Below are 25,830 nucleotides of genomic sequence, written 5' to 3'. Positions count from 1 at the left end.
ACTATGTCTTGGTTGCGAGCACAAGTGATCCACTGAGGTCACTGGTCGCACAAGCATGTTACTCTACTCGTTTGGTGGTAAAAAGGTTTATATCTCCAATGCCTTTCAAGTAACAAATACTTCATATTTTACAATGTGACGCACTACGTTTTGGTCGCAGATGCGAACAGTGGGAGGAGACTCTCTAGCATTCATAGCATTGTCTGCTATGTATGAAACGGAGTATAGACATGAAACATGGAAATTTTAGCTCTGCAAGCCAGGAACTCATTGAGTGGTCCTCGTATAGCGCTCCTCATTCAGATCTATGAGCTTTCACAGTCTGACGATTTTTTGGCAAGTACCAACAATGCACTGAGCAATGACATTTTGATTATGCGACCATAACAAGGTGGTCTGCACACTGCACCTGATCACTCAGTGACCAAGCCTCTTAGAAACAATGAAGTGTCATTACTACAAGCTACGACCTAGTACTGCTTGTGTTCACTGACAGAGTTCACTCACCAGATATACAGCATACAGGAACGAGACAGAGCCATACTGAAATGGGCCCCACAGAAGATGCGCGTCACATCCACACCATGTAGTCCATCCACCAGTCGCAGGCAGCTTCGTGGCTCATCTAAGCTTGCAGCTGGTTTGCTGCCATCACTGTGCCCATATGAGAACACCAAGCCTGCATACCAACATATTCCCTCTAGTCACCAATTGTTCCATTTACTTGAAAGCATCAAAATAATATTGTACCATACTTTTGTACACAAGAAAACACCGCCACAGATAGGATGAATAACTTATGTTGTGAATATTTCTAGGACGCTAGTAGCTGTGAAGACTAGAAGTAAGTACAGCTGAGCGCAGGTTATGCGGTGTTGGTGTACGAAACAATGACGTAGGAGTCAAGCCCAGATTTCACAACTGCCTAGTCACAGATCTGACCTCATGCACTGATCTGCAAAATTCAGCAGAGATTTAATAGTGGTGACGGTGCAATTATGCATGGGACAGAGAAAATCTGGTTATGTTGTGAATAACAATAATAATAATAATACAAACGGACCAAGGACAATCATTGCTGAGTTCCGTGCTAAAAAATTATTAGTGTAGCACATTTGAGCGCCCAGTGACACCTGCTCTGTACAGGGCCAGCATTTCCTAAACTAGAGATTGACAACAAAAAATTTTTGCCGGCATTTAGCCACAACCTATTCAATGCAGATTTAAAAAATGAAACACAAAAAGGCATCCACCAGTTTGAACCCTTCAGGGTACAATATTGTATCAACATGCTCAATTCGAGGCTCATTTTTTGGCACTTTATTATTCTGCCTTTTGAATCTGAGTCAATTTTGAACCAGGCCACAGAAACGAAGCGTCTAGGATGTCTCTGACCCCACAGAAAATTCAAACAGCAAAAGTAGACTGGATGAAGGAGACAAATTCAAACCTTATTAGTCGCTTAAATTTAAAAAAAAATTATTATACACAACACTACTTGAGTGCAGTCATACCAGCATCGGTGACGATGAGTATTTCACCTCCGCCATAATCTCCACACCCGCAGGAGACGTCCACAACCCTGTGTCCTCGCAGGGAAGTTACCTTGATGGGTATGCTTTCACTGTCACTGCTAGTCCCTGCTGGAAAAGAAAAAAAAAAGAATACGCAAGTTCTTGACAGGAGAAAAATAAATGTCAAGCCATCAACCTGCCACCGAATTTTGCGAAAATTTGGAAGGAATCAAATAACAAAAACACTGGTCATAAATTATGAATATGTCTGCAGCTTTCTGTGAATCAGTAGACATATGGTGGAGCCCAGGGAAGGATTAGGTAAAAGCTATTCCACAATAAAAGGAAAGGAGCATTGTGAACATGAGCTGGGTGCGTTTGTTGATGCATACAAATGAACACTGTTCAGGAGGCATTGGGTTACCTCAGTTAAGGCCTTTGTTGGGGCTAGTTGGAAACAAAGGCAGCACTGCCCAAGCACTTATCAGAAAGTGTCTGTCCTATAAATGTTTTGTCTTCTGTGCAATCAATACAGCACTACTTTCCGACTTTGAGCTACACCTCATTGAGCCACCTGGCTGATTCACAGTTCTGCGACTAAACTGCGAACCTGCATTTTAGTAAGCAACTGCTCTCGTGATGTGACACTATCGAACAACAAAACAACCTTCCATTTTCTCCAATCATAAAGCCAGAGATAAATTTGAATAAATTCAATAGAAGGTGAAAGGTTTGCAGACTACAGAAACGCTGTTGAAGATATTATAATGTCCAGGGCCACAATTCTGAATATTGGTGATGCAAACTGCAGACCAAAAGCCACTTACCATTGTCTTGACAGGGACGGCATCCTCTTCCCCAAACATACAGTTGTCCACTGTTGGTGAAGGCAGCACAATGCTTGCTACCACATGACACCCCTTTGGCTCCTTTGCCACTGAGCACACGGACAATGACTGGTGCTCCCTTGGACCTAGCGGAGTAAAATAAAGCAGTCGGAAGGTAAACACGGCAAAGTGCAATGGTACTTTTTAACCCTCTGAGGATCTGTCCTATCAGTGTTTCCACCACCATACATACAGAGTGGTGGAAAGAAATCTCAAATGGGCACGGTCACACGTGTACAGTGGTGAGTGCACGTTAGAAAAAACATGCATTTGAAATGGAGTGTTGCTTAACGTTACTCCAGAGGTACTACAACCTCTCATGACTTCTCGAAAAAATTCTTATTGTGCTACCACCACTCAGCTACCGTAAGAAGTGATTTTAGAGTGCAGCTCTTGGGCGCCCATTCCTGCAGCAAGCGTCGGCTCGTAACCAAGCGAACGAGCACAGTGAAAGATGAGAGTGAATGCAGAGCGCAGCGGGCAATGAAAGACGGCGAGGAGGAAAGCAGAGGAGGAGGCTGCAGCGGAACCATGAGGTGGAAAGCAGACGAGGAGGGAACAGCTAAAGCGTGAGAAGAAAAGCGTAGTGCCACGCGAAACGGATTATGGCAACAATGTCTACGAGATGGCGCCAGAGTAGTGCGCGTCGATAGGGTGCATCGATGCGCTCGCCCCAGCTCCGTTCGCGGGGGCGCGCACATTGAGGCACTCTACGTGTCGTCTATTCACCAAAGCGCTGCATGAGCGGAGGTCTGTCTGCTGCCTCGCCTCTCATGATCTACCGATGAGCAAGGCAGTTGCGCCAGATTTCACTCCGTTTGGAACGTGCCGCACGAGACAGATTGAATGTGCCAGCCAATATATTGTGAAATGAAAACACGTATAGAGCTCTGTTCAAATTTCGCATTAGGGAGTATCATAATCGTCAGTGAATTTTGTCACTTCGCTTTGTGGCGTCTACCACCTCGGTAGTTAGGAAGTATTTCTACTTTGCCTAGCTTACTGCGGCGAGCTCATGCCCGCACTTGCGCTCTTTATAATTGACATTCTCAAAAGTGCAATTTCCAGTTAAGGGCGTCGAGAAAACTGATTTCTACCTCATTTCCTCCCCTCCATGGCCCCCCTACAGTTCCCCCCCATGCCCCTGGGCAATTGCATAATTTTACCGGGTGCTGCAAATTCTCATGTTAATTCCAGGTTTTGTCAGTTTTCCAGGTTAGCAGTTAAGTGCCTAGAAATTGATCGGCAGGAGCTCACGTTTCATCATCTTGCAGGAGAGAGATGATGTTGCTGCAGCTGAAGACGTCCCCGTCTGTGTTGAGAGCCAGGAAACGGTCTTCTTGTAGGTGACTGGCAATGGACACTACTCCTTGGCTGCCAAAACCCTCTATCATGTGCAGTTCCTATAGACATGCAAGGCACACTTCGTTAATAAAGGTGTCAAACTCAACCATTACTCAGCTGTCATGCAAATAATTAGTGCGATACACCATCAATACATTGCATCATTGCTCTTTTGTGACAACACAGTGGCAAAACATTTTTTGTAGCAAAGTTGTTAAGCTCTTTACTCAAGCAAAAAATGCAATCTTCAACACTGGCTTTACATTTTTACTTGAACAAATTAAAAGATCAGCATATGCTATGAAGCTATAAATTGTACCTTATTTTGTTTAAGAACACTGCAAAAGGCGTCAATCAAAAGTTGTTAGGAACTTATTTATAAGATTCCGAAAAAGTGATGAAAACAGTTTTATTAGGGTGCACAATGGTACATATTAGTACACTAAAACCTGAAATGATCCAAGAATATGTGCCACACCACCTGTAAGTCCTGATATACTACAAATATTATTTATTTTGATACGCAATAAAGTTAGCCTAAGTGATCCGTGTGCCTGTGAAGCAGTTACCCATAAAGACGAAAATGTTGCATACAGCAAATACCGCATTGGAAACATCAGTTTTGCCATCTACTTTCACTATATAATAGTACTCTACAATGTTCCAGGTGGCGTTTGTAAGATCTAATAATAAATACCATACACACTCACCGTAAGGCCGTACATTTTTAAAAATATTCAACGAGGAGGTGCAGCCCTTATACAGGGAAGACTACATTGGTCCAATTTTTCCGGCCGTGCATAATCACCTAAATTCCCTTGTGCCAGAAGCGTAAATGCTATTGTTTTTATAGTGCATTTACTTGTTCACGTGGGCCCATCATGCATCCGATGCACATCACGTCTTCACCGCTGTTACTGCTACCAATGCTCCGGCTTGGGCGGCAGCACACTCATTGATACGGTAGCTCTTCGTACCATCGATGGCACTAGATATGCCTGTGACTTCAAAGCTTTTCACAATAATGTGTGAAGACACGGCATGGACTAGCTCAAATTGAGGCATGCTTGTTTTTTAAATTTTGGGCTCTGAAGTTGGGTGTGCCGCTCCTACACGAGTGCGGCTCTTAAGTGAGTGTATACAGTATAACTTTCAACAGATGACATTTATGCAAACTCAAAATCATACATGCTAAGAAATTTGCAGTAGAAGTCAGACGGAGGCGCCTAACAGGCTCTCCCATGATTGGCAAGATGACGAGGAGTGTTCAGCGTAGCACCTTGTGCCAAGATAAAAAAAAAATTGTGGGGTTTTATGTGCCAAAACCACGATCTGATTATGAAGCACGCCGTAGTGGGGGACTCCGGAAATTTGGACCACCTGGGGTTTTTTACCGTGCACCTAAATCTAAGTACACGGGTGTTTTCGCATTTCGCCCCCCTCGAAATGCGGCCGCCGTGGCCGGGATTCGATCCCGTGACCTCATGCTCAGCAGCCCAACACCATAGCCACTAAGCAACCATTGCGGGTCTTGTGCCAAGATCAAAAGGTAACATTTCATAGCACAAATGGTATGTGTAATCTGCTGTGTTAACATGTAATGCTGCAATGACAATTCTGCAATTTGAAAAGAAACAAAAAAATGCCAGAAATCTTCCGGCAGCTAGTTCCAAATGCTGATCCTGCGAAACTGATAGGCTTTGACATCTCCTTCAGTCATGTCAAAGCAGGAAGCTATGAGATTTTGCATCACCAGAGAGCAGAAGCAAGGACAATGGAACTAAGGGGATATTGCTTCTAGTGGCAGGCACACAGAAAAACTGTAGTAAGAAGTTGTAGAAGCCACTCAAAGGAAAGCCTTAAGTATCACCCAGGCCAGCAATATCTGGCCTGATGACAACAATAAGTACAATTATGATAACCACTACAATGAAGATGATGACTATGGCACAACGATAACAACAATGGCACAATTACAGCAAAATAACAGCGCGACAGGTGAAGCCTTGTGAGCTTGAGATGAATTACTGAATGAAAACAGATACAGTAGTTTCCTCTCCTGCCGACTCCTGCCAAAATATTCCAAAAATACTCCAAGTAACTCACAGACTCATCTTGACGCAGGACGAACAGTTTTCCCAAGCTACTCAGAATGACGAGGCCTGTGCTCAGACAGCATATCTGCCTGACCGAGAGCTCCGACAGTTCACTGAGTGCCACTGGCTCGGAAGCATCCCAGGAAAGCCAGCTGATCGCAAGCACTTCCTGGCTGGGACCACCGTTGCATTTCTGAAATTAGGAGTAATTCAGAACTTGTTATACCTCTTCAAAGTTGCTCACAAATTGTTCATTGCACCGATGACACCAAAAAGCCAGCGATAACGAATTCTCAGTAGCATTACATCAAAATGACGCTAGTAAGGATGCCAGAAGAACTTTTCTGATTACTGCTTCAATTAATGCTGCACTTTCATTCAATCTTGTGGGCTTCAGTGCAGCTCCTCATTTATGCATTTGCAATGAAAAAAATTTTTCAGCTTTTTTTCCCTTTAACAAATGGTTTTACAGCATTTCAAAGCAAGGAAAGTGTAACTTACAGGACTCAGGCGAGATCCTTGAGGCAAATAGGGACTAGCAAGTCTGTCGAGGTGACACATGATGACCACAGCACACTGCTGGAGGTCAACTGAGAGCGAATCATCATCAGGCAACGTCAGGAGGCTGAGGAAGCACTCTGTCGGGTTCACCAAAGGAATGTCGCCCTGGAAGGTGCCAATGAAATGAGACAAACTAGCAAATGCCTCTGCTGCCACCCCTGACAAATATTCATGTCCAAAACTAGTGCCATGTAGTCAACTCTGTAAAGTGTTATGTGCCACAATGTAGTTGGAATGGCTGCTGTAACAATCAAAACTTAATATTTTTTTTAGGCTCAGCAGCAAAGCAGCACTCAGAAAGCCAAGAAATTATCCCACCATGAGAAATGCGACTGAATACAGCTAGTACTTTCAGTGTGCACAACAGCAATATTCATAGCACTGAACATGCAGACCATGCACGAAAAATTAAACAAGCCAACACTTGGTGTACAAATTTGCTATCACTGTCACACATTGGCCCTATGAAGCATGCAATAGGGGTGAGCGAGAGTACTATATCATATTATGACGTGCACTTTTTTTCCCGAAGGAAATGGGTCTGAAAATTGCCTGAGTAATAAAATTAGATATTAAGCCAAAAGTGTGTTTGCAGCACTGGAAACAGCCTACCACCAGAGCTAGCATCATTGTCACTATCATCACAAGATGGCGACGAAACAATTTTTCACTTGGTTTCGTAGTATAGATCATGATGACGCATCATTTTCATTACTTTCCTTCCTCCATGATTACGAAAGTCCACTCAAAAGGAACATTACTTTATATGCTAAGATAGCGGCAGCAAAGCCGCATCATGTTTTCTACATTACGCAGACTTGCAGGTATCACATGATGACCGGTGAAGTGGTTAGTTAAGCTGTAGGTCACAATCCCGTTCTTGAGTGTTGCCGAGTAGTTCAAGAATCGCAGAATATCAAATACAAAGGATTGCGTGCAGGATGACATCTGGTCCACTGGCAGGGATAAAGAGTGGCGATAAAAGTTGTGGAGGTAAATTCTGTACTTTTTATTCTTTTCCAACTGCAAAAATCGAACACAAGCTACATTGTTTTCCCTGCAATAAAATTATGAGCGTGTTAGATTTGGGGATGCATTAGAATCACGTGATGATGTGTAATGTAAGCACACACATATATTATGAACCCACACTTATTAAGCGGGCATTTCTGAAGTCAAGGAAAAAACACTAAATCTGTCTACACATAATGTGGCGAAGGAAAATGCAAGACAGACTTGCATGGTATGTTTTTTACGTGGAATTGCACATGTTGGTTGTGCGAAGCCTCTGACATGGGCACACCTCGGCTACTGCTGTCGATTCCCACCATGTCAATGTTTTCAGTGTACAGGTGTTGTCCAGAGAGATATCACAGCATGCATGATTTGTGCAATAAGTCTTTATTTCGTGTAACTGTGTCGGCACGGCACAACGCACTCCTTTATTTTCAGTTCCACTGCCCTCAGATGGCTATGAAGGGGCAAGGCGTACACCTGTCAAAATATTTTGAAGTGATGCCACCTGTTGACAATCATCATTAGGAGCTAAAATGGTGATTGTCAACAGGTGGCATCACTTCAAAATATTTCAAAAGTGAAACCACTACTTGGTATACGAAATAGACCACTAAACACCTTGTAACTTGAGTGTAATATGAGAAGCCAATTTGATGTGCTAAAATTGAGAAAAAGAAAGGCTCTCTGTCATGTGAGAGTTTTTATCGAAAATCACTTCACAGAGATATCGTACAGGAGAATAAGCAGGCTGATGGCACCAGTGACAAACATATAGAGCTTGAGCAACTTACATTTTCATATGAACACTTCTCCATTTGCTTTGGCCTAGAGCAGCTAATGCTTTGAAATCGCTGCAATAGTGTCACCAGGGGCACGCAGGTGCCATGAGAAACAGTCCTGAAAAGAAACGTGCTAAATATTAAACCTAAACATAACCAAAACTAAACTAGGTGTTGCTTTTTAATTAGATACTGATCCCATTTGCACACTGTGTGAAAAATGGATGGAGGTGACTGCAAACTTGCTTATCAAGTAACAAGTTCACTATATTGGAAGCCGACAGCAAGAAAAAAAATAATAATGCTGACAGTTGACAGTACTGACTGCTTCGGTATGCTCAACATAGCAATTAGCTAAAGTACGAGGTAGAGAACTTAGATAACAGCAAATATAGACATGTTGTCATGTGGTAAGAATTCATGCACATTGGTGTAGCCATGCAATCTTTGAGCGAAGACTTCGTTCAGCACTAATGCACGGCCTGTGGCAAGTGTGTTTGTGGGGAGACCACCAGTAGATAAGTGCAGAAGCTTCTGCAGGTATCCATTCCAATACTCTTGATGGAAAGAAGACACTGCTTTTTCATTAACTAGTAATCCCCGGGATAACCAGGGCAGGTATGTGGTATCAAAACCCTGCTTACTGTAAGTATGTCCAGTCGCAAAGCTCATCAGTCAAGTTGACTTTTAAAAGTCATATACTCGAAGATGACTTCTAGAAAAAGGGCTTGCAGTCAGCAACTCAGAGGCTGGATTTTTCTGATGAGACAATGTTACATGCCGTGCAACACATCTAAGTCTAAGAAATAATCCCTCCCTGCTTGCCTTATTAAACACACTTGGCATAACAGGTTTCAAATGTTTACAATACTGAGTCACATATGATAACAAACATGTTACATGTTTATACTAATATTACTCAGTGTCAGTGTTCTGCTCTTTATGTACCCCGCTCAATAATTACAGCTTGCCAACCAGCCTGGTAATCCAAAAGATCTCCAAACAAAGTTCTAGACTATGCTCCCTGGATCTAGACCCTGCCTGAAGCCTGCAGCACCATCATCTAAGGTTTCAAAGGTTCAATTTTTTTACTGCAATGAAATGAAAGATACAAGAGTGAGGCCATGACATAAGTGCTAGCTATCATATCCCATTCGCAGTATTTTTTCGTCTTTTTGAACTAAAATATGTCACCATACCAATTCATTCAGTTGTCTGTATCACTAAAATTGTTCACCACCCATAAGCGCTCACCTGTTGTCCAGCTCGTACTTCCCACTGTCCCACAGCTGCAAGAGCAAGAGGACACCGCTGAGCAGCCGACCCAGTGTGCCCTGCTGAATGCACAGCTCCAGCAGCAGTGACAGTGCCAGCTGCTGGTCAGGCACAGGCACCTGGCTGCAGCCACGCGAGTGCTGCCCTACCCCAACATTGATGTCCCTGTGTGGGGCACAAGTTGGGCATGTGGTCACATAACTGAAGCATCCACCACCAACATTTTCGAGGAAAACAAGGGGCTCAGCGGAAACCTTTAGGCAATATGTGTACAATTTAGTGAAATACCAGGTCAGAGCAGCCCTCACAAAACTTGTTATAAAAAGCTGTTGTTTTTCTATCAATATACTTTCTGTTGAGGTACAAATGAATATCATGCATGACATTAACAAGGGTGTGAAAAGCAATGTCATGCTGGGCTCAACTGAACCATGCGGATCATTTATTGCATACTGGGGCTGTGTCCTCTAAACTGCCAGTGCAGAGAATTCTACGGTGGTGCAAAGCTCCTAATACTGCACTTTTCCTCACTGAAAAGTGTCACACAACAAAGGAACATTCTGGCACATTTTAGTTTCAAGAAAGCTTCACCAGATGTCACAACCAGCATTGCCTGATTGTATTTTTTTCCAGTAATTCCACCAAAACATTAATATGTACTAGTTATATTATTAATGAGTTAAACTACTAAGAAAGAGTGACAGTTGGTGAAGTCAGTGAGAATGTAGATAAATCACAGGATTGCAAATGCTCAATTTCTGAGCTGTGGGGATGCGCAACTCTCACGCGTCCCCTGATGTTGTTTTCCCCGCATGGCTCGCATCTCCTGTAGTCTGGCTTCTCCGCGTGACTAAGCACCGGCGGCGGTCGTAGTGGTTGCGGCGCATTAGCGATGCTAACGCCACCGAACGGCGGGGTGACTTGGGAGAAAAAGGTCGAAGGCGCTTTCTCTTCGGGTGGGGGTCGGTGAGCGATGTGGACGTCCCGCGCGTGCGCCAATCCACGCTTCGCAAGACCGTCTCGCGTGGCTAGGAGCAGGGCACTGGTATGGACGAACACGGATCGTTCGAACACGCCACCGTTTGCGTCACCGTACACGTGAACGACTAGGCGATGGTGTCACAGCATGGGACGAACATATTCGCTCGCTATCCGGTCGCGGTGAGTCGGACTTCCTTGACTTGTCGCGCGCCCATGTGAATGTTCTATGCATAGTAATTCGGCTAGCATGTATTAGTGTATGAAAGGTGTAATAAATGTCCTTTTGATTGTTTGCACTATTGTGTTGTCATTCCTTTGTCCTAAGAGCACATGCGAGACCCCACAGAGCTGACTGTTTTTTTTTTTTTTTTTTAATAATGTGCATCCTCTTGGAAGTCATAGTAGTGGACATCGTAAGTACTATCACACAGCAATTTATTTATTATTGAAGCATTGCGCTGCTTATTTTCAAATTTTCTTCCAGGAAGAACCCTTCATGAGATGTGAACTGTGAGGATATTATGTCATAGAGCTTATGTAAGCAAACAAAGCTGCATGACGGCAACTGTCTGTTCAACCATTGAACACAACTGTCGAGAGACAATAACCCGTGACTGTACTTCCCCCAGTAAACCATATAAATAAGATTATATAGAGGGCATGCCTTGTCTGATAATGTCCTAGTGGTGCAAGCAAGCTCAGATATGCAGACCTTATAACAGAAATGAAATACAGTTAAACCTGGATATAACGAAATTGACAAATTCCCGAAAAACTTCGTTATAAAGAGGATTTCGTTATATGCAGGTTCGGCACGAAAATTCAAAAAATAAACGTTTACCGTATGTTCTCGATTCTAACGCACCCTCAATTGTAACGCGCACCCGTTTTCCGTTTTCGTTGAAGCACTCATCCTCGGAATGTCACACCAGGTACCGGATGCGTGGACGCGTGTCGTTTCGCACAAGCGCGAGGCATCGGAAACGAAGAGTAAGCGTCACGATGGCGTCGTATAGCGTTACAGTAGAACCTCGCTGTTACGTTCCCGGGGGCTGCGTTTTCCCGGCTGTTACGTCGTTTTCGACCGGTCCCGGTCCCGGGACCGTTCCCGCATCATATGTTGCGAACTGCCACCCCGCGCCGGCCCGAGCGGCCATTTTGACTTTTCATGTCGCTTGGCTTGGTGGCTTGACGATGGCATTGGCCGCCCAAAGTGCCGGGGGCGACAACTATGACGTATTTTCGGTTTCCGCCAGCAAAAGTATGGCCCTTGAGATCCGTATTTGCTATATAAAGATGGAGTCCATGTCGGGTTGTGGCCCTAAAATTGGTTTTGGCTCATAGATATTCCGTATATAAGGGTACGGCCACGCTAGAGGCAAAAAACGCGCGCGTCATGCAGCAAGCGGCAAGTTGCCGCGCGTCAGCGCCTTGCCGCGAGGCCACGTGCATGTCTCGCCGCACGGCAGCGCGATAAGATCTCCCGCGCTCTCCGAACGGGTGAGCAACACCGCGAGCGCTCGTTGTTTCATGCGAGAGACGACGATCGTCGATTGAAAACCCGGCGCGGACCGGTGGCGTTCCGATTGTGATGGCTCCGTGACGTCACCCTTGTCGCTCTTGATTGGTTCTTCATCTCGCGGCACGCGGCATTTGCTGCAGAACCAATTTCGCACGGCACGCTGCAAGACCCCCGATTCCTGCCGCTTTTGCCGCGCGCGGCATGACGCGTTGCGGCGCGTTACTGACACGCGTTTTTGCTGCGTATTTTTGCCGCTAGCGTGGCTGTACCCTAAAGCCCAAGGGCGATAACGCAGTCGCCGCGCGCCGTATGCTGTATGTGCGAGTGGAAACGTGTGAGGGGAGCCGACGACGGCGTCTAAATCTCGCGCGCGCAAGAAAAGCAGGGAGGAAGCGCGCCTTCTTCCGTTGCGCTCGAGGCACCGGCGAGGGAGCGAGGGGGGAGGGATAGCGGGGCGGCGCACGGTCGTGCAGGCCGTATCTTGAAAGCGATCTGCGTTGGGGCAGAGTCTAGCTACGTAGTCTAGCAGTGTAGGTGCGTCGGCGGCTCGTAGCTTTCTGCGTGCTGTGTGTTCTCGGCGCTCAGTTTGTGTTGAAGCGATAGACAACAGCACGAAGGTCACTTCGCTCGCTTCTCCAGCGGCGCTTCCACACGCCGCCAGCGTTTGACAGCGCGTGTCCGCGCTCATCGAGTCTGATGTGCCACAGCGTGTACCAGCGCGTCGGCAACATCAACTGGAAAAGGAGAGAGTGCCGGCTTGGCGGGCTAGGCCAGCTGCAGCAAGTGGCAGGATCAGATTTGAATGAAGGGAGGGGGAAAGGTCACGCCCGCGGCGGCAAGATCGCCGGGTCGAGGGATGCAGGGCCGCCTCGCACATGCACGCATGCACACGTGCGCTCGCTTCGCATTCCATTGCGGCGGAGAAGGTGCTTCTGGTTGCTGCTCGCGCAAAAATGACAAAATTTTGGACGAAATCTCTACGTGGTTGGAGGGGAAAGTTCGTTATATCGAGGGGGTCTCCCGCTGCCACTTCGTTACGTAGAGGTCTCAAATACATGTGCTTCTATGGAGTAACGGCGGGGAATCGAAAAACTTCGTTGTATCCAGGAATTCGTTATATGGAGGTTCGTTATAAGCAGGTTTAACTGTACATCTCAACTGTCTCTTATCAGTCATATTTGGTGGATGAAGTGTGCGCTGTAGTTTATCCATACATACAAATTTGGCAAAATGTACATTAACGGACTCCAAATCGCCAAAATTTAACATTTTTACTACCCATATGCAGCTTGTTATGCAGCTTTAAGTATTTGTATATTTGGTGACAGCACTGATCTTTTTGCAGCTGTATCCCATCCAGAACACTGTCAACTGCTCCTGGATCTTCCATTATTTCGAATGGTACAAATGGCTACACAATGCCTTTAAAACTGAGAAACACTGCACTATACATGCACAAAGAAAAGGAGGATGAAGATTGGTTAAATTCAAATTTGTATGCCATACCCAAGCACTACGGAGCGCAGGAATTTGTCAGCGCGCTCGACCACTTCAAGCCAGACAGAGGAGACCGCCTCCTGGTGGAAAAGGGTGGCCTCAGGCATGGCTCGCAGGGCCTCTAGTGACTCCCGCAGCAGCTCCCCACAGAGCTCAGAGTCTTCTCCAGAGCGCCACGCCCTCTTCAAGAAGGCAAAGGCGAAACTGAGAGCTGCTCGGGAGCCCACACGAGCCAATGCTTGCATTGGTTGTTCCGATGGAAGCTTGGTCCTGCAAGAATAACGTAAAACACTGTGAATAATAATAATCAGCAGCAGTAGCAGAACCAGTGGCAGCCTGTTTAAGCGCAGTGCAGGACCAAAGGGTTCCATCAGTAATCTACAATTACCTCTGACCTGTGTCAGCCAACCGCATCTTATGTCTGCAAAGCTTCCTTATCTCATCAATCTAACTGTCCTATGCCACCCCTAAATGCATTTACGTTCCAAAGGAAATGGTCATGCGCAAAAACAAAAAAACATGGACACAGAAGTAGACGGGGACTTGCGCTCGTCCCCGTCTACTTCTGTGTCCATGTTTTTTTGTTTTTGCGCATAACCATTTCCTTTGCAAGTATGAACCAACTCGCACAGCAGAAATTTTTACTGAGCTTTTACGTTCTCTTGGCAAGCAATGGGTTACTTTTATAGGCAACCAGTTATCTGTCACGCAGTGAATAAGGGTAGAATACAGTGAATAGACGTAGAAAATAACATCCAAGTTTATACGTGAGGATATTTAACAGAACCTTATGGCATAAAATATCTTACTCGTCTGTGGAAGACTTAGGCTATGCCACTGCAAAGAAATGACATTATTGCTTATCTCACTGCCAAGATATTCGTATCTGCGGACCTCCAAAATAGCTTGCTTTTCAGAAAGTAAGACAGTCGGATAACTTTTATAATAAGTAATGCCAGCATGCAAGATAGTTTACTTCCTAGTTTAATGAAAAAGCAAACTTTTAAGCTAAAGCTGTCTTGTTGGCCACAATTGTTGGTCCCTCCATGCAAGATAGCCCATCCTTATGTTTTTCTCAAAATTTCCTGCTTTGTAAATTTTCATCACTTACAATCTTCCAGAAAATTATGGTAACAACTTCCAGTTGCTGCTTTCACTAGGATTTCCAGTTTTGCAACAAAAGTTGTTGTCACCTTAATAGAAGGATATAATGAACACAAGGTAATAAAAGGCACTTAAAGATGCATTACAAAGGATACAGTACAAAGATAATAAACAAAAACTAAAATGAGATCTGGCAGCTGATTGCTGAAGCAGGCCAAATTTTATCATCGAGAGAAGGATGTTGCAGCGTACGATCTAATTTTCCTCACCAATAAAAAATATGGCAGTAGTGCATTGAAGAACTGTAACATAATCCATCTTTGTCAGCTTGAACAATACAACATGGTACCCTGCGTGTGTTTATTCTGTAATTTGTTTACACAGTGGTGCATATACATGCACATGTGCGTAAACAAGGTGAAGTTGTTAGTCAAAGCCTGTGTGTGCTTCTGTACCACCTCTTGTTTTCTATTTTTCATGCTGTTTTGTTGGCTTTCCCATCGTACAAACTAGCTCAATCTTCTCCCCTGGTATGTTTCGTGCTGCTTCACTTAGGATAGTACAAAAAAAAAAATTATTATGCAAGATATGCAGCATGGAATGGGCTATGCAAGCGACAGCAGTAAACAAGATCTGAGACCAACCTGCGAGTGTCAGGGCTCTGACAAATGACATGGGAAGCTGAAGATTCAACGGGCAGCGGGGTCTTTCGGTGGCGCACCAGTGCAGTGTAGTACCGAGTGGCCACAGCAATTTGCTGCTTCAGTCTCACTGAGGACAGAGTGGATGCAGCTGCCTCCCAGCTCAGCTGATGCTGCTCACATACCAAGGTCTTGAGGCATGCTTTCAGTTGGTCAAGAGCTGCAACAGAAGCCACAAATTGAAGAAGGCTTCAATTTATTTGTTTATAACGTATTTTCATGCTGTCAAAGTCCAGAGGATGATGTTTCATATAGGCCACATAAATTATTACAGTCAGAAAAGGTATAAAAAGATACATACAGCAAGCAAACTTCATTACAAGCAACAACCTTCAGTAAACAAACCTTATTACAGTGATGGTGATGACTCACTGAATACATGTGCTACATTTTACGATCTTGTTAGGATATCTCTGTAACAAAATGAATCTCAAAATGACGTCCACCTCTAGGTAAGAAAATACCATTTAAATCATAGTACAAATTCTATTTAGCATATCATGATCCCATGTAAACGATCACCCAATTCAGCACCTGCACACTTCCAGCAAATTAGGTTATTGGCTTGTGTCACACTTATGCATAACAAAGGGCAATGGATGAAATCGAAAGCTTGTGCTAAGAATGTCTTCTATAATAGCACTTTTATTATGACAGGCTACACACAACATCACATCCAATTTATTGCAGTACAGACAGCATAGGTTAAACAAGAATGTAAGACAAGGTATAAGCAACTTTAGTGATAGAATGGTGTGGCAATATAACCCACATATACCGCATGTAATATAGCAAGGCGTGGCATATACATATACCTAGATATATACGGAAATTTTCTCTCACGGACAACTCCGCCGACACAGGATTTTCTGCAACACGGGACCCTTAACGCTATCTCGTTAATACGGTGATTGAGACAGGCAGGCGAAGGCAAACATTTTTTTCTTTTTTTTTGCCACTCACAGAGTCTACTGAACAGCGATCAATCCCAGACATAACATTTGGTTGAAATTACTAATAAATAGAAGCATCTCCATGATCAGACAGACACGAAAGATGATCTTTAAAAGCTGCCTAGTGACGAGCAACAAGCAATAAAGCAGTTGAAAACAATTTATATTTACAAAATAGGTCTATTATCACTTAAACACAATGACCTAGTAAAGTAAGATGTGTTCATGTTAGAATTGCAAATGTCAAAAAAAAAAAACTCAAAATATCTAGACTTTTAAGTGGCACTTGTGGTGTACCAATAGCGGTGGGTGGTGGCACATCTCAGAAATAATTTGTGATTTTCTGATGTTTGCACGTTAAGTGCCAAAGCAGTGGCAACCACTTTCACACTGAAATCGGAAGGCGAAAATGGGTGTGTAGGTTTTAATGCACATTAAAATGTAAGGCAAAATCACATGAAAAGCGAATTAAAGCTCTCACTGTTAAAAATTATTTCATTAACATTAATGTGATGCAAGCCTTTTTTTCTCTCGGCATGTTATCACCAGCTTGAGCTCACTTTCTCAAGCTCCTAATATAATGAGATTTTCTTCCCCGCCAATTTTGCCTTTCAAAATGCGACAGCTAAGAACTAGGGGACAGAATTTTGTTGGAAAGCCAACCTTGATGTTTGAGGAAGAGTACACATGTGTATGTGTGGGATGGGGCACAGGTCCACAGGAAGCAAATGCGATACGAAGCTCACATGAAAAAAGGCAGTAGCAGAGAACTGTCCACCGGCCTTATCCTTTCTTTACTTAATATATAATCACATGCAAACATTCAACTTTTGCATTGGTGCTCTTGGCTGCACTAAGCGTTAGTACCATTAAAACCTATGCGTATGTCATCACATCCTGATTCACTACTGTAACTGCACTCTCATGGCCCCAAGCTGTCATGAATGTCCAGTAAATGTAGGTTCAACAGTGGTCAAGATGCACAGCTGTTGGCCAGGATGGGTCGCAATTAGAGACCATACTGTACCCAAGTGTAATGACATTACACTTTCAGGTCTGTGACCTGGCTCATCAGACGAACTGCAGACTAATAGCAGGCCCTAGACATTTTTTTCTTAAATAATTCACTCTCAAAAACATTTGCAATCACCTTTTTCCATACATATGAATCAAAAATTCAACCACAAAAGCAAAAACTCAGTGCTTACAAGGCTGAGGGCCCCATGCCCAGACATCGATAAGTGACTTGGACGTGACCACACAGCTTTTCTCCGGCTCGGAGGCCTCCCTCTCAGCAGGTGGAATGCATGAGGGGCACGGACAGCCGAGGCTGCCAGTCTGTGGTCCACAGGTACACCATGCAGCTCGTTCTACAGCATGGAAACAGTAAAAAAGAAAACGTAAGTAAATACAGGAAATATCCACTCCGAGCAAGAGCCAACAGCTGAATTTGCACAGATTAATGCCACTATTTTTACCTGCTTCAACTTCTTTTAAATCCCTACATTAATGATACAAAAATGGTTTCTGAAGGAAACAAATAAAAATGATAAACGAGGCTCATCATGAAGTTTCACCTCAGTACGAAGCAGAAAAAAAACAAAGGAAACTCTCCACACAGAGACGGAATTTCGCTACTGAAGGTCTTCAGTCCGAAGATTTGATGCCGTGTCCTTTCGACTCTTCACTGGCAAATTATATTTTTTCATGAATCTCTAATTAAATAGCCTTGGCCAACAATTGCCACTGTCTGGTTTCACAAGTTGCTTTGGAAATGAGAAAGGTGGATCCACTGCCTACCATTATGAGACATACAAAGCCTCTGCACTCAATAAATCATTTACTGTTTTAAAAGTGACACCCGTCAGTCTAGCTAACATTGCTGCGTGACTGACCACTCAATGCACTTTGCGTGTATTCATGGGCTTCTTTCACACTCGGAAAAACACTCTCATGTAGCACGTATTGAGTGACAGTAAGCTGTATCGGGAGTTTTTCATGTTGTTTTACAATTTTCTCAGCGACACATCTAATTTATTTGTAATATTTGAGAAGTTGATTAATTAAGACTAATTATGTAATTAGGCAGAATGCACAAAATAATCTGAGTATCTCCAAACGATGGCAAACAACATAACCTTGATTATGTCCAGCTATGTGGAATTTGCGTATCTTTAAATCTCGGTGCATGGTGGTTGGGACACCCTGTATATACTACAGGGTGTTTCAGTGAACACTTTAAAAAAAGTTGTCGCAGTTTCCCCTGAAAGGCAAAGCATCAATTGCGATAGCAAATTTGAAGAGAGCTATACGGATTAATGATAGCAGCTTTATCAGCTGTATAAACTTGGACATGCAGCAGCACCGGCAACACGCAGAACTGTTGTCGACGCCGCCGGCGTTTTGCCCGCGTTCGCTCAAAATGCGTGCGGCGTTGGTGACTGTTGCTGGAGCCTCTGATATAAATAAGCACTTGGTGCCGCAGCTAAACGTCGCCTCCCTTCCCTCCCCCCCCCCTCCCCCATGGCCTGTCGCGCGTCGGAAGAAGGCACGTTTGCTCTACATATATGGTGATTGTAGAGGAGGAAAGAGACGCCTACTTCTGCAGCCCTTAAGGGAGCACAGCGCAGAACGCGCGTTTGTTCTCCGCCGTGCGTTCACTCCCCGTGAAAGCGCGCGTCCCTCGCGCCCTTTCACTCGCACATACAGCGTTCGGCGCGCGGCGACGATTTCATCTCCACTGACGTCATACGGAACCTCACGGCAACGGCGACGGCAGAAATCTGCTTTTGAGTGTCAATATAATTGCTATCGCAATAAAATTTTTGAAGGTTGCCTGTGGCAGAATGCACAATTCTAGTTAATGAGCTGGTCTACTCGAAGAAGCGGATATTAGTAGCACAAAAATTGAAATGCATAATCGACTAATGAAAAGAATTTACTAATTAAGTTTTCAACTAATTATCTTATGGCCAATATTGCAATTTACAAATTATAGGCGTGGAGTTCACAAGGTGGATCCACTTGGGAACGAATTCTCAGGATGAAACCAGTTTCGAGATATTAATTACCAAACTTTGTAGAGAAATGCATTGACGTTCCAGTTACTTTCTTAAAAAAACATAATTCGATGCATTGTAGCACAAAGTGCATTTATTGGCGCTGAAAAAGCCAGCTTCAAGCAGTGTAGTGAAGCCAACTTTCTCCAGAATAAAAAAAATATATATATCTTATGAGTGTTCGGCAAATAAATATATCATTCTGAGTGTATTTCAGGCATTTATTTATAGTTCCAATCCAATCAAGCACTTAGAAAAAATTGGCATTTTGGAAACTTTTTTTTTTTTCCAAATATAACTCGGGAGGTAAAAGGTTAAAGATATGTGAACTCAAAGCAAATAAGACTAGCTGCAATACAGAACATGAGTTTTCTTGCTGCACTGACAAGCTGAGGCACTACAACAGCTTTTACAGTTTCACACCAACTTACCTACAAAAGTGGACAAAATTCATGCATCTTTGGTATAACATGGAACTAATAATGCACAACTAAACGATTGAAAATTAATTGGTAACCTAAAGAAACTAAGGTGAACCTTCACTAATTCAAGAGCAGGTGGCTTCCCGCTCTCGGTGGCCCATCAAACAGTATGCTGTGCCAAGAATTTTAGTCGAACAAGGGTGGTGACCATCATGTAGAGTGCTTCCAGGAAATGCATGCAGCATTACGACAATATCCGCTTTTCTGTTTTTACTAAAGCCACATCAACAGATTAATTGTGATTAAATCATTAATTGAAAAATTTGAGAGTTTGAATTGCCCCATACAGGGCACTATTGGTAATAAAGACACCTCCAGCGCTTGTCAAATGGGTGTTGCAGTGCTACAGTTGACCTGCCGAGCCCATCCATAAGAAATGGAGGGGTGACCAGGCCCGTCCGGCCTCTTTAAGCACTGGTTGGGCTTCTTTTGAAGTCGGAGAAGCGCAGAGCAAGATTAGATTTGAAGAAAAACTAAGGAACATAGGATGAAAGGAAATAGCCGGCTAAAGTGCACAAATCTCTGAACCTCAATAGCGTGGACACATAATGGAGGAAGAGGTCAAGAAATTTGGCCACCAAGTAACTAAATTAAATTCTGGGGTTTTATATGCTAAAACCACAGTCTGATTATGAGGCAAATTGTAATGGGGGACTCCGGAATAATTCTGACCAACTGCAGTTCTTGAACGTGCACCCGATGCATAGCACACGGGTGTTTTCGCATGTTGCCCCCATTAAAATGTGGCCACCGTGGCCGGTATTTGATTCCGCGACCTCGTGCTTAGCAGCGCAATGCTAACGCCGCTAAGCAACCACGGCGGGTGGCAACCAAGTACAGGGTAACTGAAAGTGTAAATAGACAAGCAGAAGTGATAAAAACGAAAGTGACAGAAACAGAGATGGTAAATTGGATGCAAAGGATGGAAACAAAAAAGAACAAGGAGATTTACAAACACAGTAAGGAAGAAATCGGGAGGGAAAGTCTGTGTGATATCTCAAAGGGGAGTTAAAGCCCGAGCTGGCTGCCTGCAGACAGAAACATACCTGAACAAATATGTGGTACAGGGTGAGGCATGTGTGCGCTACAAAAAAAGAAGCCTGGCAACAACTCGGCACAACGTAATGGAATGCCAAGATATTCACCCAGCGAGAACCGCAGAGAACCTTCCAGAAGCATTGGGATTCAAAGAAGGTGAAACAACTGGTCAGCAGTCGCAGCGTGATAATTGAGTAAGATATGATTCAAGTATTTGTGAAAAAAAAAATCAGGGAACAGATTGATAGAGCTGGAGTCAATACAAGCATTAGTGGTGTACAATGTAGCGAAAGAGGTTTTGAAATATGAAAGTTAAGATTGAGATCAGATAGGCAAAAGGCTGGATAGTGATAGATGTGGTAAAACATGATTAAATCAGACAGGCTAGTAAACTATTTGTCCCCGCCCCATTCCGAAGGGGATGCCAATAAATATCACCATCATCAACACATGACGCAAGTGGTGAAGAGTTTTCTGCTATGCAAGGAGGCCCAACAGTTACTAATTTATGTGCCCTCCCTGCTATGATCTCGTGTGAGATTAGCAGTATTGTTAAATAAATAAGTGCCCGAAGCTACAGACTTCAACACTGTTGTCAAAAATATGTAACTCTTGATAGTAGAATAGCTGGCCAATAAAATATATAATATCTATAAGCCATACGCACTTAAATTGCAATCTTTACCTTTCATGATTTTCCAGCTTCTCTGTGCATCTACTTAGCCATAGATGCCATGCAGGAATTTGAGAGTGATTCTATGGCTGGCAAAAAAAAAAAAAAAAATCCTTACCTCTTCCTTGTGACAGTGCATCATTGGTGACTGCCTGCAGCTCACCATCTTTGACTAGCTCATTCCAGGACTGTGCAAGTCCTTCGTATGAGAAGATGCACTGCACAGAATGCGAAAGAGGGGAGAAAAATGCTGTACATGAGTCTGTACAATATTTTGTAAACTGAACAAGTAAAAACGTTGAATGAAATGCAGTTTCACCTGAAGGTCCCTGGCAAGCCATTTGCTGTCCAGGCGTTGTACGGGCTTGACTGTAAACCTAGGCTGGTTTTGCATGTTAACTGTGGAGAAGAATGAAGACAATAAAATTACTATTGAAGTATCTGCGTCATAACAAAAATAGAAAGAAATGAACGAGTCACCTTGTACAAATATTACGTGACCGCTGAGATACGTACGCAGATGTCGTAAGGCTGAAGTTACCCTTCAACCTTGCATTTTAGCGACGCTGTCAGCAATTAAGTGTTGGATAGTGATGCTATGTTGTGGTAATATCTCATTCACGTGTAAAATAATACATATAGATATGTATTTTTTAAACTGAAATCAAAGCGGAACCGCCTAACTAGTTTCAATTTACACATTTGGCGCGAACTTTACCATAACAGAGCAAATTTTTTGTACACAGTCTTGCCGGTAGAAACGCCTGCTCGAGCTTGCTAGTTGAGGGGCTTTAGTTGAACGCACACTCGTAATTAAAGGGTCGGTTACCTTTTTACTTCCGGATTAAAACAACAGCAAATATAACTATCAGATGATCTGGCATGTGATATTATGCCACCTTACCATCGGCACAAAACGTTGCTAGGGCAAGTGTGAAGAAACTAATCGATTTCGGCGAGTCAATCAGCTGTGCGGAAAGCGTCACTTACATGGAGCTAAGGATGCCATTTTGCCGTCCTAATCGCTCCTGCTCCCGGCGTCTCATACTATATGCTTTAACTTCGGACGATTCCGACGCTGAAGAAATCACCAGCAGCAATTACATGGGATGAGACTGCTTTCAACACGAAGACTTCTGAAAGTGTATCCACCATGAACTCCCAGCGGTTTCTCACCAGCAAAACAAAACAGAGAGCTACTGGCTGTAAATGGCTAATAATGGATTGAATAAACTAAAATTTTACAAGTAAATAGACGGCAACCAAATCCTCAAGATTGTTAAACTTAGTTTTATTTAAATTTATAGAAGCGTTGGTATGACTGTTAGTTTCTAAACCAATCTAAACTATGCAAACGAGTTAACAGTTAGCTGCTTCTCTAGGTGTAAGGTAATACGGTGAAAAAAGAACAGGCAAGCACATAATTTTTTTAATGTTTTATTAGCGCTTGATTTGATAAGAAATGTAAGAGAAGTAACAGTGCATCCATTCAGCTCTTTTGAACGCAGACAGCAAGCGTTCAGCCCAGCCAGCCCAGCGCTTCATTTCTACCAAAGTCATAGCGATAATGACATCAAAACCGCCAGGGGGCGACACTGGCGAGAAATTTGTAAGCCTAAATATAATGGAGTGCAGACTGTGCTGGAGCATTCCGTCTTATGCGCGCTTGCGGGTAGTAATGTCGTAATTTTCGCGGAGAAATGCCGTGAACAGTAAGATAAACTTTACATGCTCATGTTGAAAATAAATTAGTCTTCCTGAGCCACCCTTTTGCATACACGTTACTTGATCAGCTCAGTGCAGATGTGATCTGCTGCTGGTTTGTAATCACGACGAACATCGCGCGGAAAACACCGCGTATTTAGTCTCCGATCATTGCATAAAATATGTGTGTGTCAATAATTTAGCGGAAGCACTTACGGTAACAATTCTCCGCTGAGAATAATTGCAGTGGAAGTGAAGCTGCATTTTTAATTTTGTAAACACACGCACATGTAAGCAAACCGCGGACTCGCGGATGATAACGGGATCCAAGGTAAAACCGACCAATTCATTTTTTTCGCTCTTGGTAGTTTCAGTTAGTCACGAATGGGAATCGGACAGTAATAGACTTGCATTCTCGACTTGACACACCACTTATGTTGAAAGTATTGGCATTAAACAGCAGGGCATTTTCCAATCGCCGCTCCAGTTACACACTCAGCGGGTATAAGCGCGCAGTTTATTACCATAGCACCGCGTAGTTTGCTGTCTAACTTGAGATCTTTCATTGCTTTGTAGAACGAAAGCCATGGACAGCGACGAAGACGGTGAGCCAGATATGGTCTTGACTGGATTTTTGTTTGGAAACATCGATGAGCACGGTCGACTCGAAAATGACTTTCTTGATCCGGTGAGAGTCCTGTCCTTGAGTACCGCATGCCGGCACAACAGTTTCCAAAATTTATTGCAAACAACCGCGCGTGATACATGTGTTGCAAATAGTATCGGTTGGTCTTGAACATGCTTAGGAACTTGTGGACGCGAATTGAGAGACGGCTCTGTTGCAGGAATCAAAACGAAACCTTCACCAGCTCAACCATCTGGGCATCGGTAGTATGTGGAAAGAGATCACTGAGGATGCGGAGGCTGACAGTTCTCAAGATGGACATGACGCCAACGACGATGAGAACGAGGGATCGACGCATAGTGATGAAGGTAGCTGTAATGCATGTATATTTCCCACTTTTTAAGCAGCCAAAACACGGACAACAACTGAGTAATGTGTGAGAAGTCAAACAGACTTCCATAAATGAGCTGTCACGGTCTTTTTATAGTACACACCAGCTTACATGAACTAATAGGATTACTGTAGTACGGCCACATGCAAAAGTTAATTTCATAATTGGCTCGCTTTTGCAGTTTCTTGCTGGACTAATCTGTTTGGTGCACCATGACGAATCATTTGCTCTGTCACTTTTCAGAAATTTAAATTGTCCAAGACCATAAGGCCACCTGTTTCATTGTTCATGGCATTTCTTTTTCTGCCTCTTTTGCAGAATATTCAAAGAAATTGCCCTCATCGGTAGACTACTTTGATTTTGAAGAACTCGCAGATGATGACGGTGATGAAAAGAAAGAGTCACAGCCTGTTTCTGATGCACCAGCACCAAGTAAGTAATAGTAGACCTGTAGGATTACATTTTAAGGTGCTATCACATAGAATATGAATGAAAGAGATTACAGCTACCTCATAAGCATTAATGCCCTGCATTTGTAAACATTTTGCTGAAAGTTTCTAGGAATGCTCATTCACTCTCTGGCAAATGAGGGAGTGTACATACAAGTATGTCTTTCTTCTTAGCACACAACATATGCATAAATCTGCTCTGTAGATTCAGGAAAAAGCTATGTCATCTTGAAAGAACTTTGAAGGTACTATTGTAACCAAAATATAACGAGGTGCATGGTCTGCCCTGTAGTAGAGTGTTTGTAAAGTAAACAGCCTGATTTTCAAAGTTGCAGTCTGCTCTCATACATATAACTAACACACTAATTGACTGTTTTGTAGGCTGTGGGCTCAGACTGCATAGGAATTGTGAATCTTTATGGAGCCTGGTTCCTGTAAATTTTGGCTCTGCTAATGCATTCGACTTTTACTGCTCATGGAAAATATGCAGTTGTGAGCATTGTGAGAAGGAACACCGAATTCATATTTAAGCAAAAATTACTATATAGTATGGATTAGAATTTGACAATGATTAATGAGTAGCTTCCCCATATAACATTTTCTCTCACTGAACACCTTTTGCCAATGTGGCCTCTTGAAGGAAATGTAGGTGTTCCCTTTCGTTTGCTCAAGGGGGTACTGTACACAGATCACTTCACAATGCAGTCAGAAATCGCTAACTACATTTGCTCTCAACCTAAGCACATGTCTCATAGTTTAGTAGTATTTGCTTATTATTATACATTTAACTCATACCTGTGCTTTCTTCCTTGAATTGTTGTGCATGTTTACCATGCATAGTAGTGATATCACTTGCTTAAAATGCTGTGAGACCATTATTGTAACACAACATGCTGTTATTTTGTAAGCTGAAGAAATGTTACTGTGCAGTTCAATCTATTTCATTAGTACATGTGTGTAAACATGCTTCTGCTGCAATGTCTTTCTTTAGGCCCTGATCTGGCTGAAGAAAGTGACACTTTCGAGGGTGCATTCCACCGAATGCTGTATGCTTGTCATAGTCAAGGTATTAATCCTGTGGTCTTGCACCGAATTGCACTTGTGTCCCGTTTGCACACAACGAAGACTATCATGGCTTGATGCACTGCACAATGTATACATCTTTCTGCATTTGGTGT

At 43.4% G+C, this 25,830-nt stretch overlaps 2 protein-coding genes across 10 annotated transcripts in view; one reads left to right on the top strand and one right to left on the bottom strand.

Moving 5' to 3' along the window:
• Positions 1 to 22,680, bottom strand: part of LOC119450034 (E3 ubiquitin-protein ligase HERC2-like) — a 154,818-nt gene extending 132,138 nt beyond the window's left edge. Inside the window, 14 exon segments of the mRNA XM_049665596.1 lie at positions 508 to 679; positions 1,515 to 1,643; positions 2,342 to 2,487; positions 3,659 to 3,804; positions 5,852 to 6,034; positions 6,343 to 6,507; positions 8,211 to 8,316; positions 9,453 to 9,638; positions 13,483 to 13,743; positions 15,222 to 15,438; positions 17,440 to 17,601; positions 21,602 to 21,701; positions 21,803 to 21,882; positions 22,474 to 22,680. Of these exon segments, the coding sequence (XP_049521553.1) occupies positions 508 to 679; positions 1,515 to 1,643; positions 2,342 to 2,487; positions 3,659 to 3,804; positions 5,852 to 6,034; positions 6,343 to 6,507; positions 8,211 to 8,316; positions 9,453 to 9,638; positions 13,483 to 13,743; positions 15,222 to 15,438; positions 17,440 to 17,601; positions 21,602 to 21,701; positions 21,803 to 21,882; positions 22,474 to 22,492 (2,072 nt within the window). The 5' untranslated portion in view covers positions 22,493 to 22,680.
• A 388-nt stretch (positions 22,681 to 23,068) lies between these two features.
• LOC119450028 (transcription initiation factor TFIID subunit 1-like) overlaps positions 23,069 to 25,830 on the top strand; it is a 69,585-nt gene continuing 66,823 nt past the window's right edge. For 4 of the 9 annotated variants that reach the window (XM_049665591.1, XM_037713369.2, XM_049665592.1 and 1 more), the window contains exons 1-5: positions 23,069 to 23,195; positions 23,764 to 23,875; positions 24,033 to 24,180; positions 24,522 to 24,635; positions 25,644 to 25,718. In XM_049665591.1, the coding sequence (XP_049521548.1) occupies positions 23,774 to 23,875; positions 24,033 to 24,180; positions 24,522 to 24,635; positions 25,644 to 25,718 (439 nt within the window). In that variant the 5' untranslated portion in view covers positions 23,069 to 23,195; positions 23,764 to 23,773. The remainder of the gene's footprint in view (positions 23,196 to 23,763; positions 23,876 to 24,032; positions 24,181 to 24,521; positions 24,636 to 25,643; positions 25,719 to 25,830) is intronic. The other 5 variants (XM_037713374.1, XM_049665595.1, XM_049665594.1 and 2 more) reach the window with 2 other exon arrangements.

This window comes from Dermacentor silvarum, chromosome 4 (assembly GCF_013339745.2).
Source record: "Dermacentor silvarum isolate Dsil-2018 chromosome 4, BIME_Dsil_1.4, whole genome shotgun sequence".
In the NCBI taxonomy this organism is placed as follows: domain Eukaryota; kingdom Metazoa; phylum Arthropoda; class Arachnida; order Ixodida; family Ixodidae; genus Dermacentor; species Dermacentor silvarum.
Note: the sequence above shows the minus strand (reverse complement) of the source record. Positions and strands in the feature narration are given on the sequence as shown.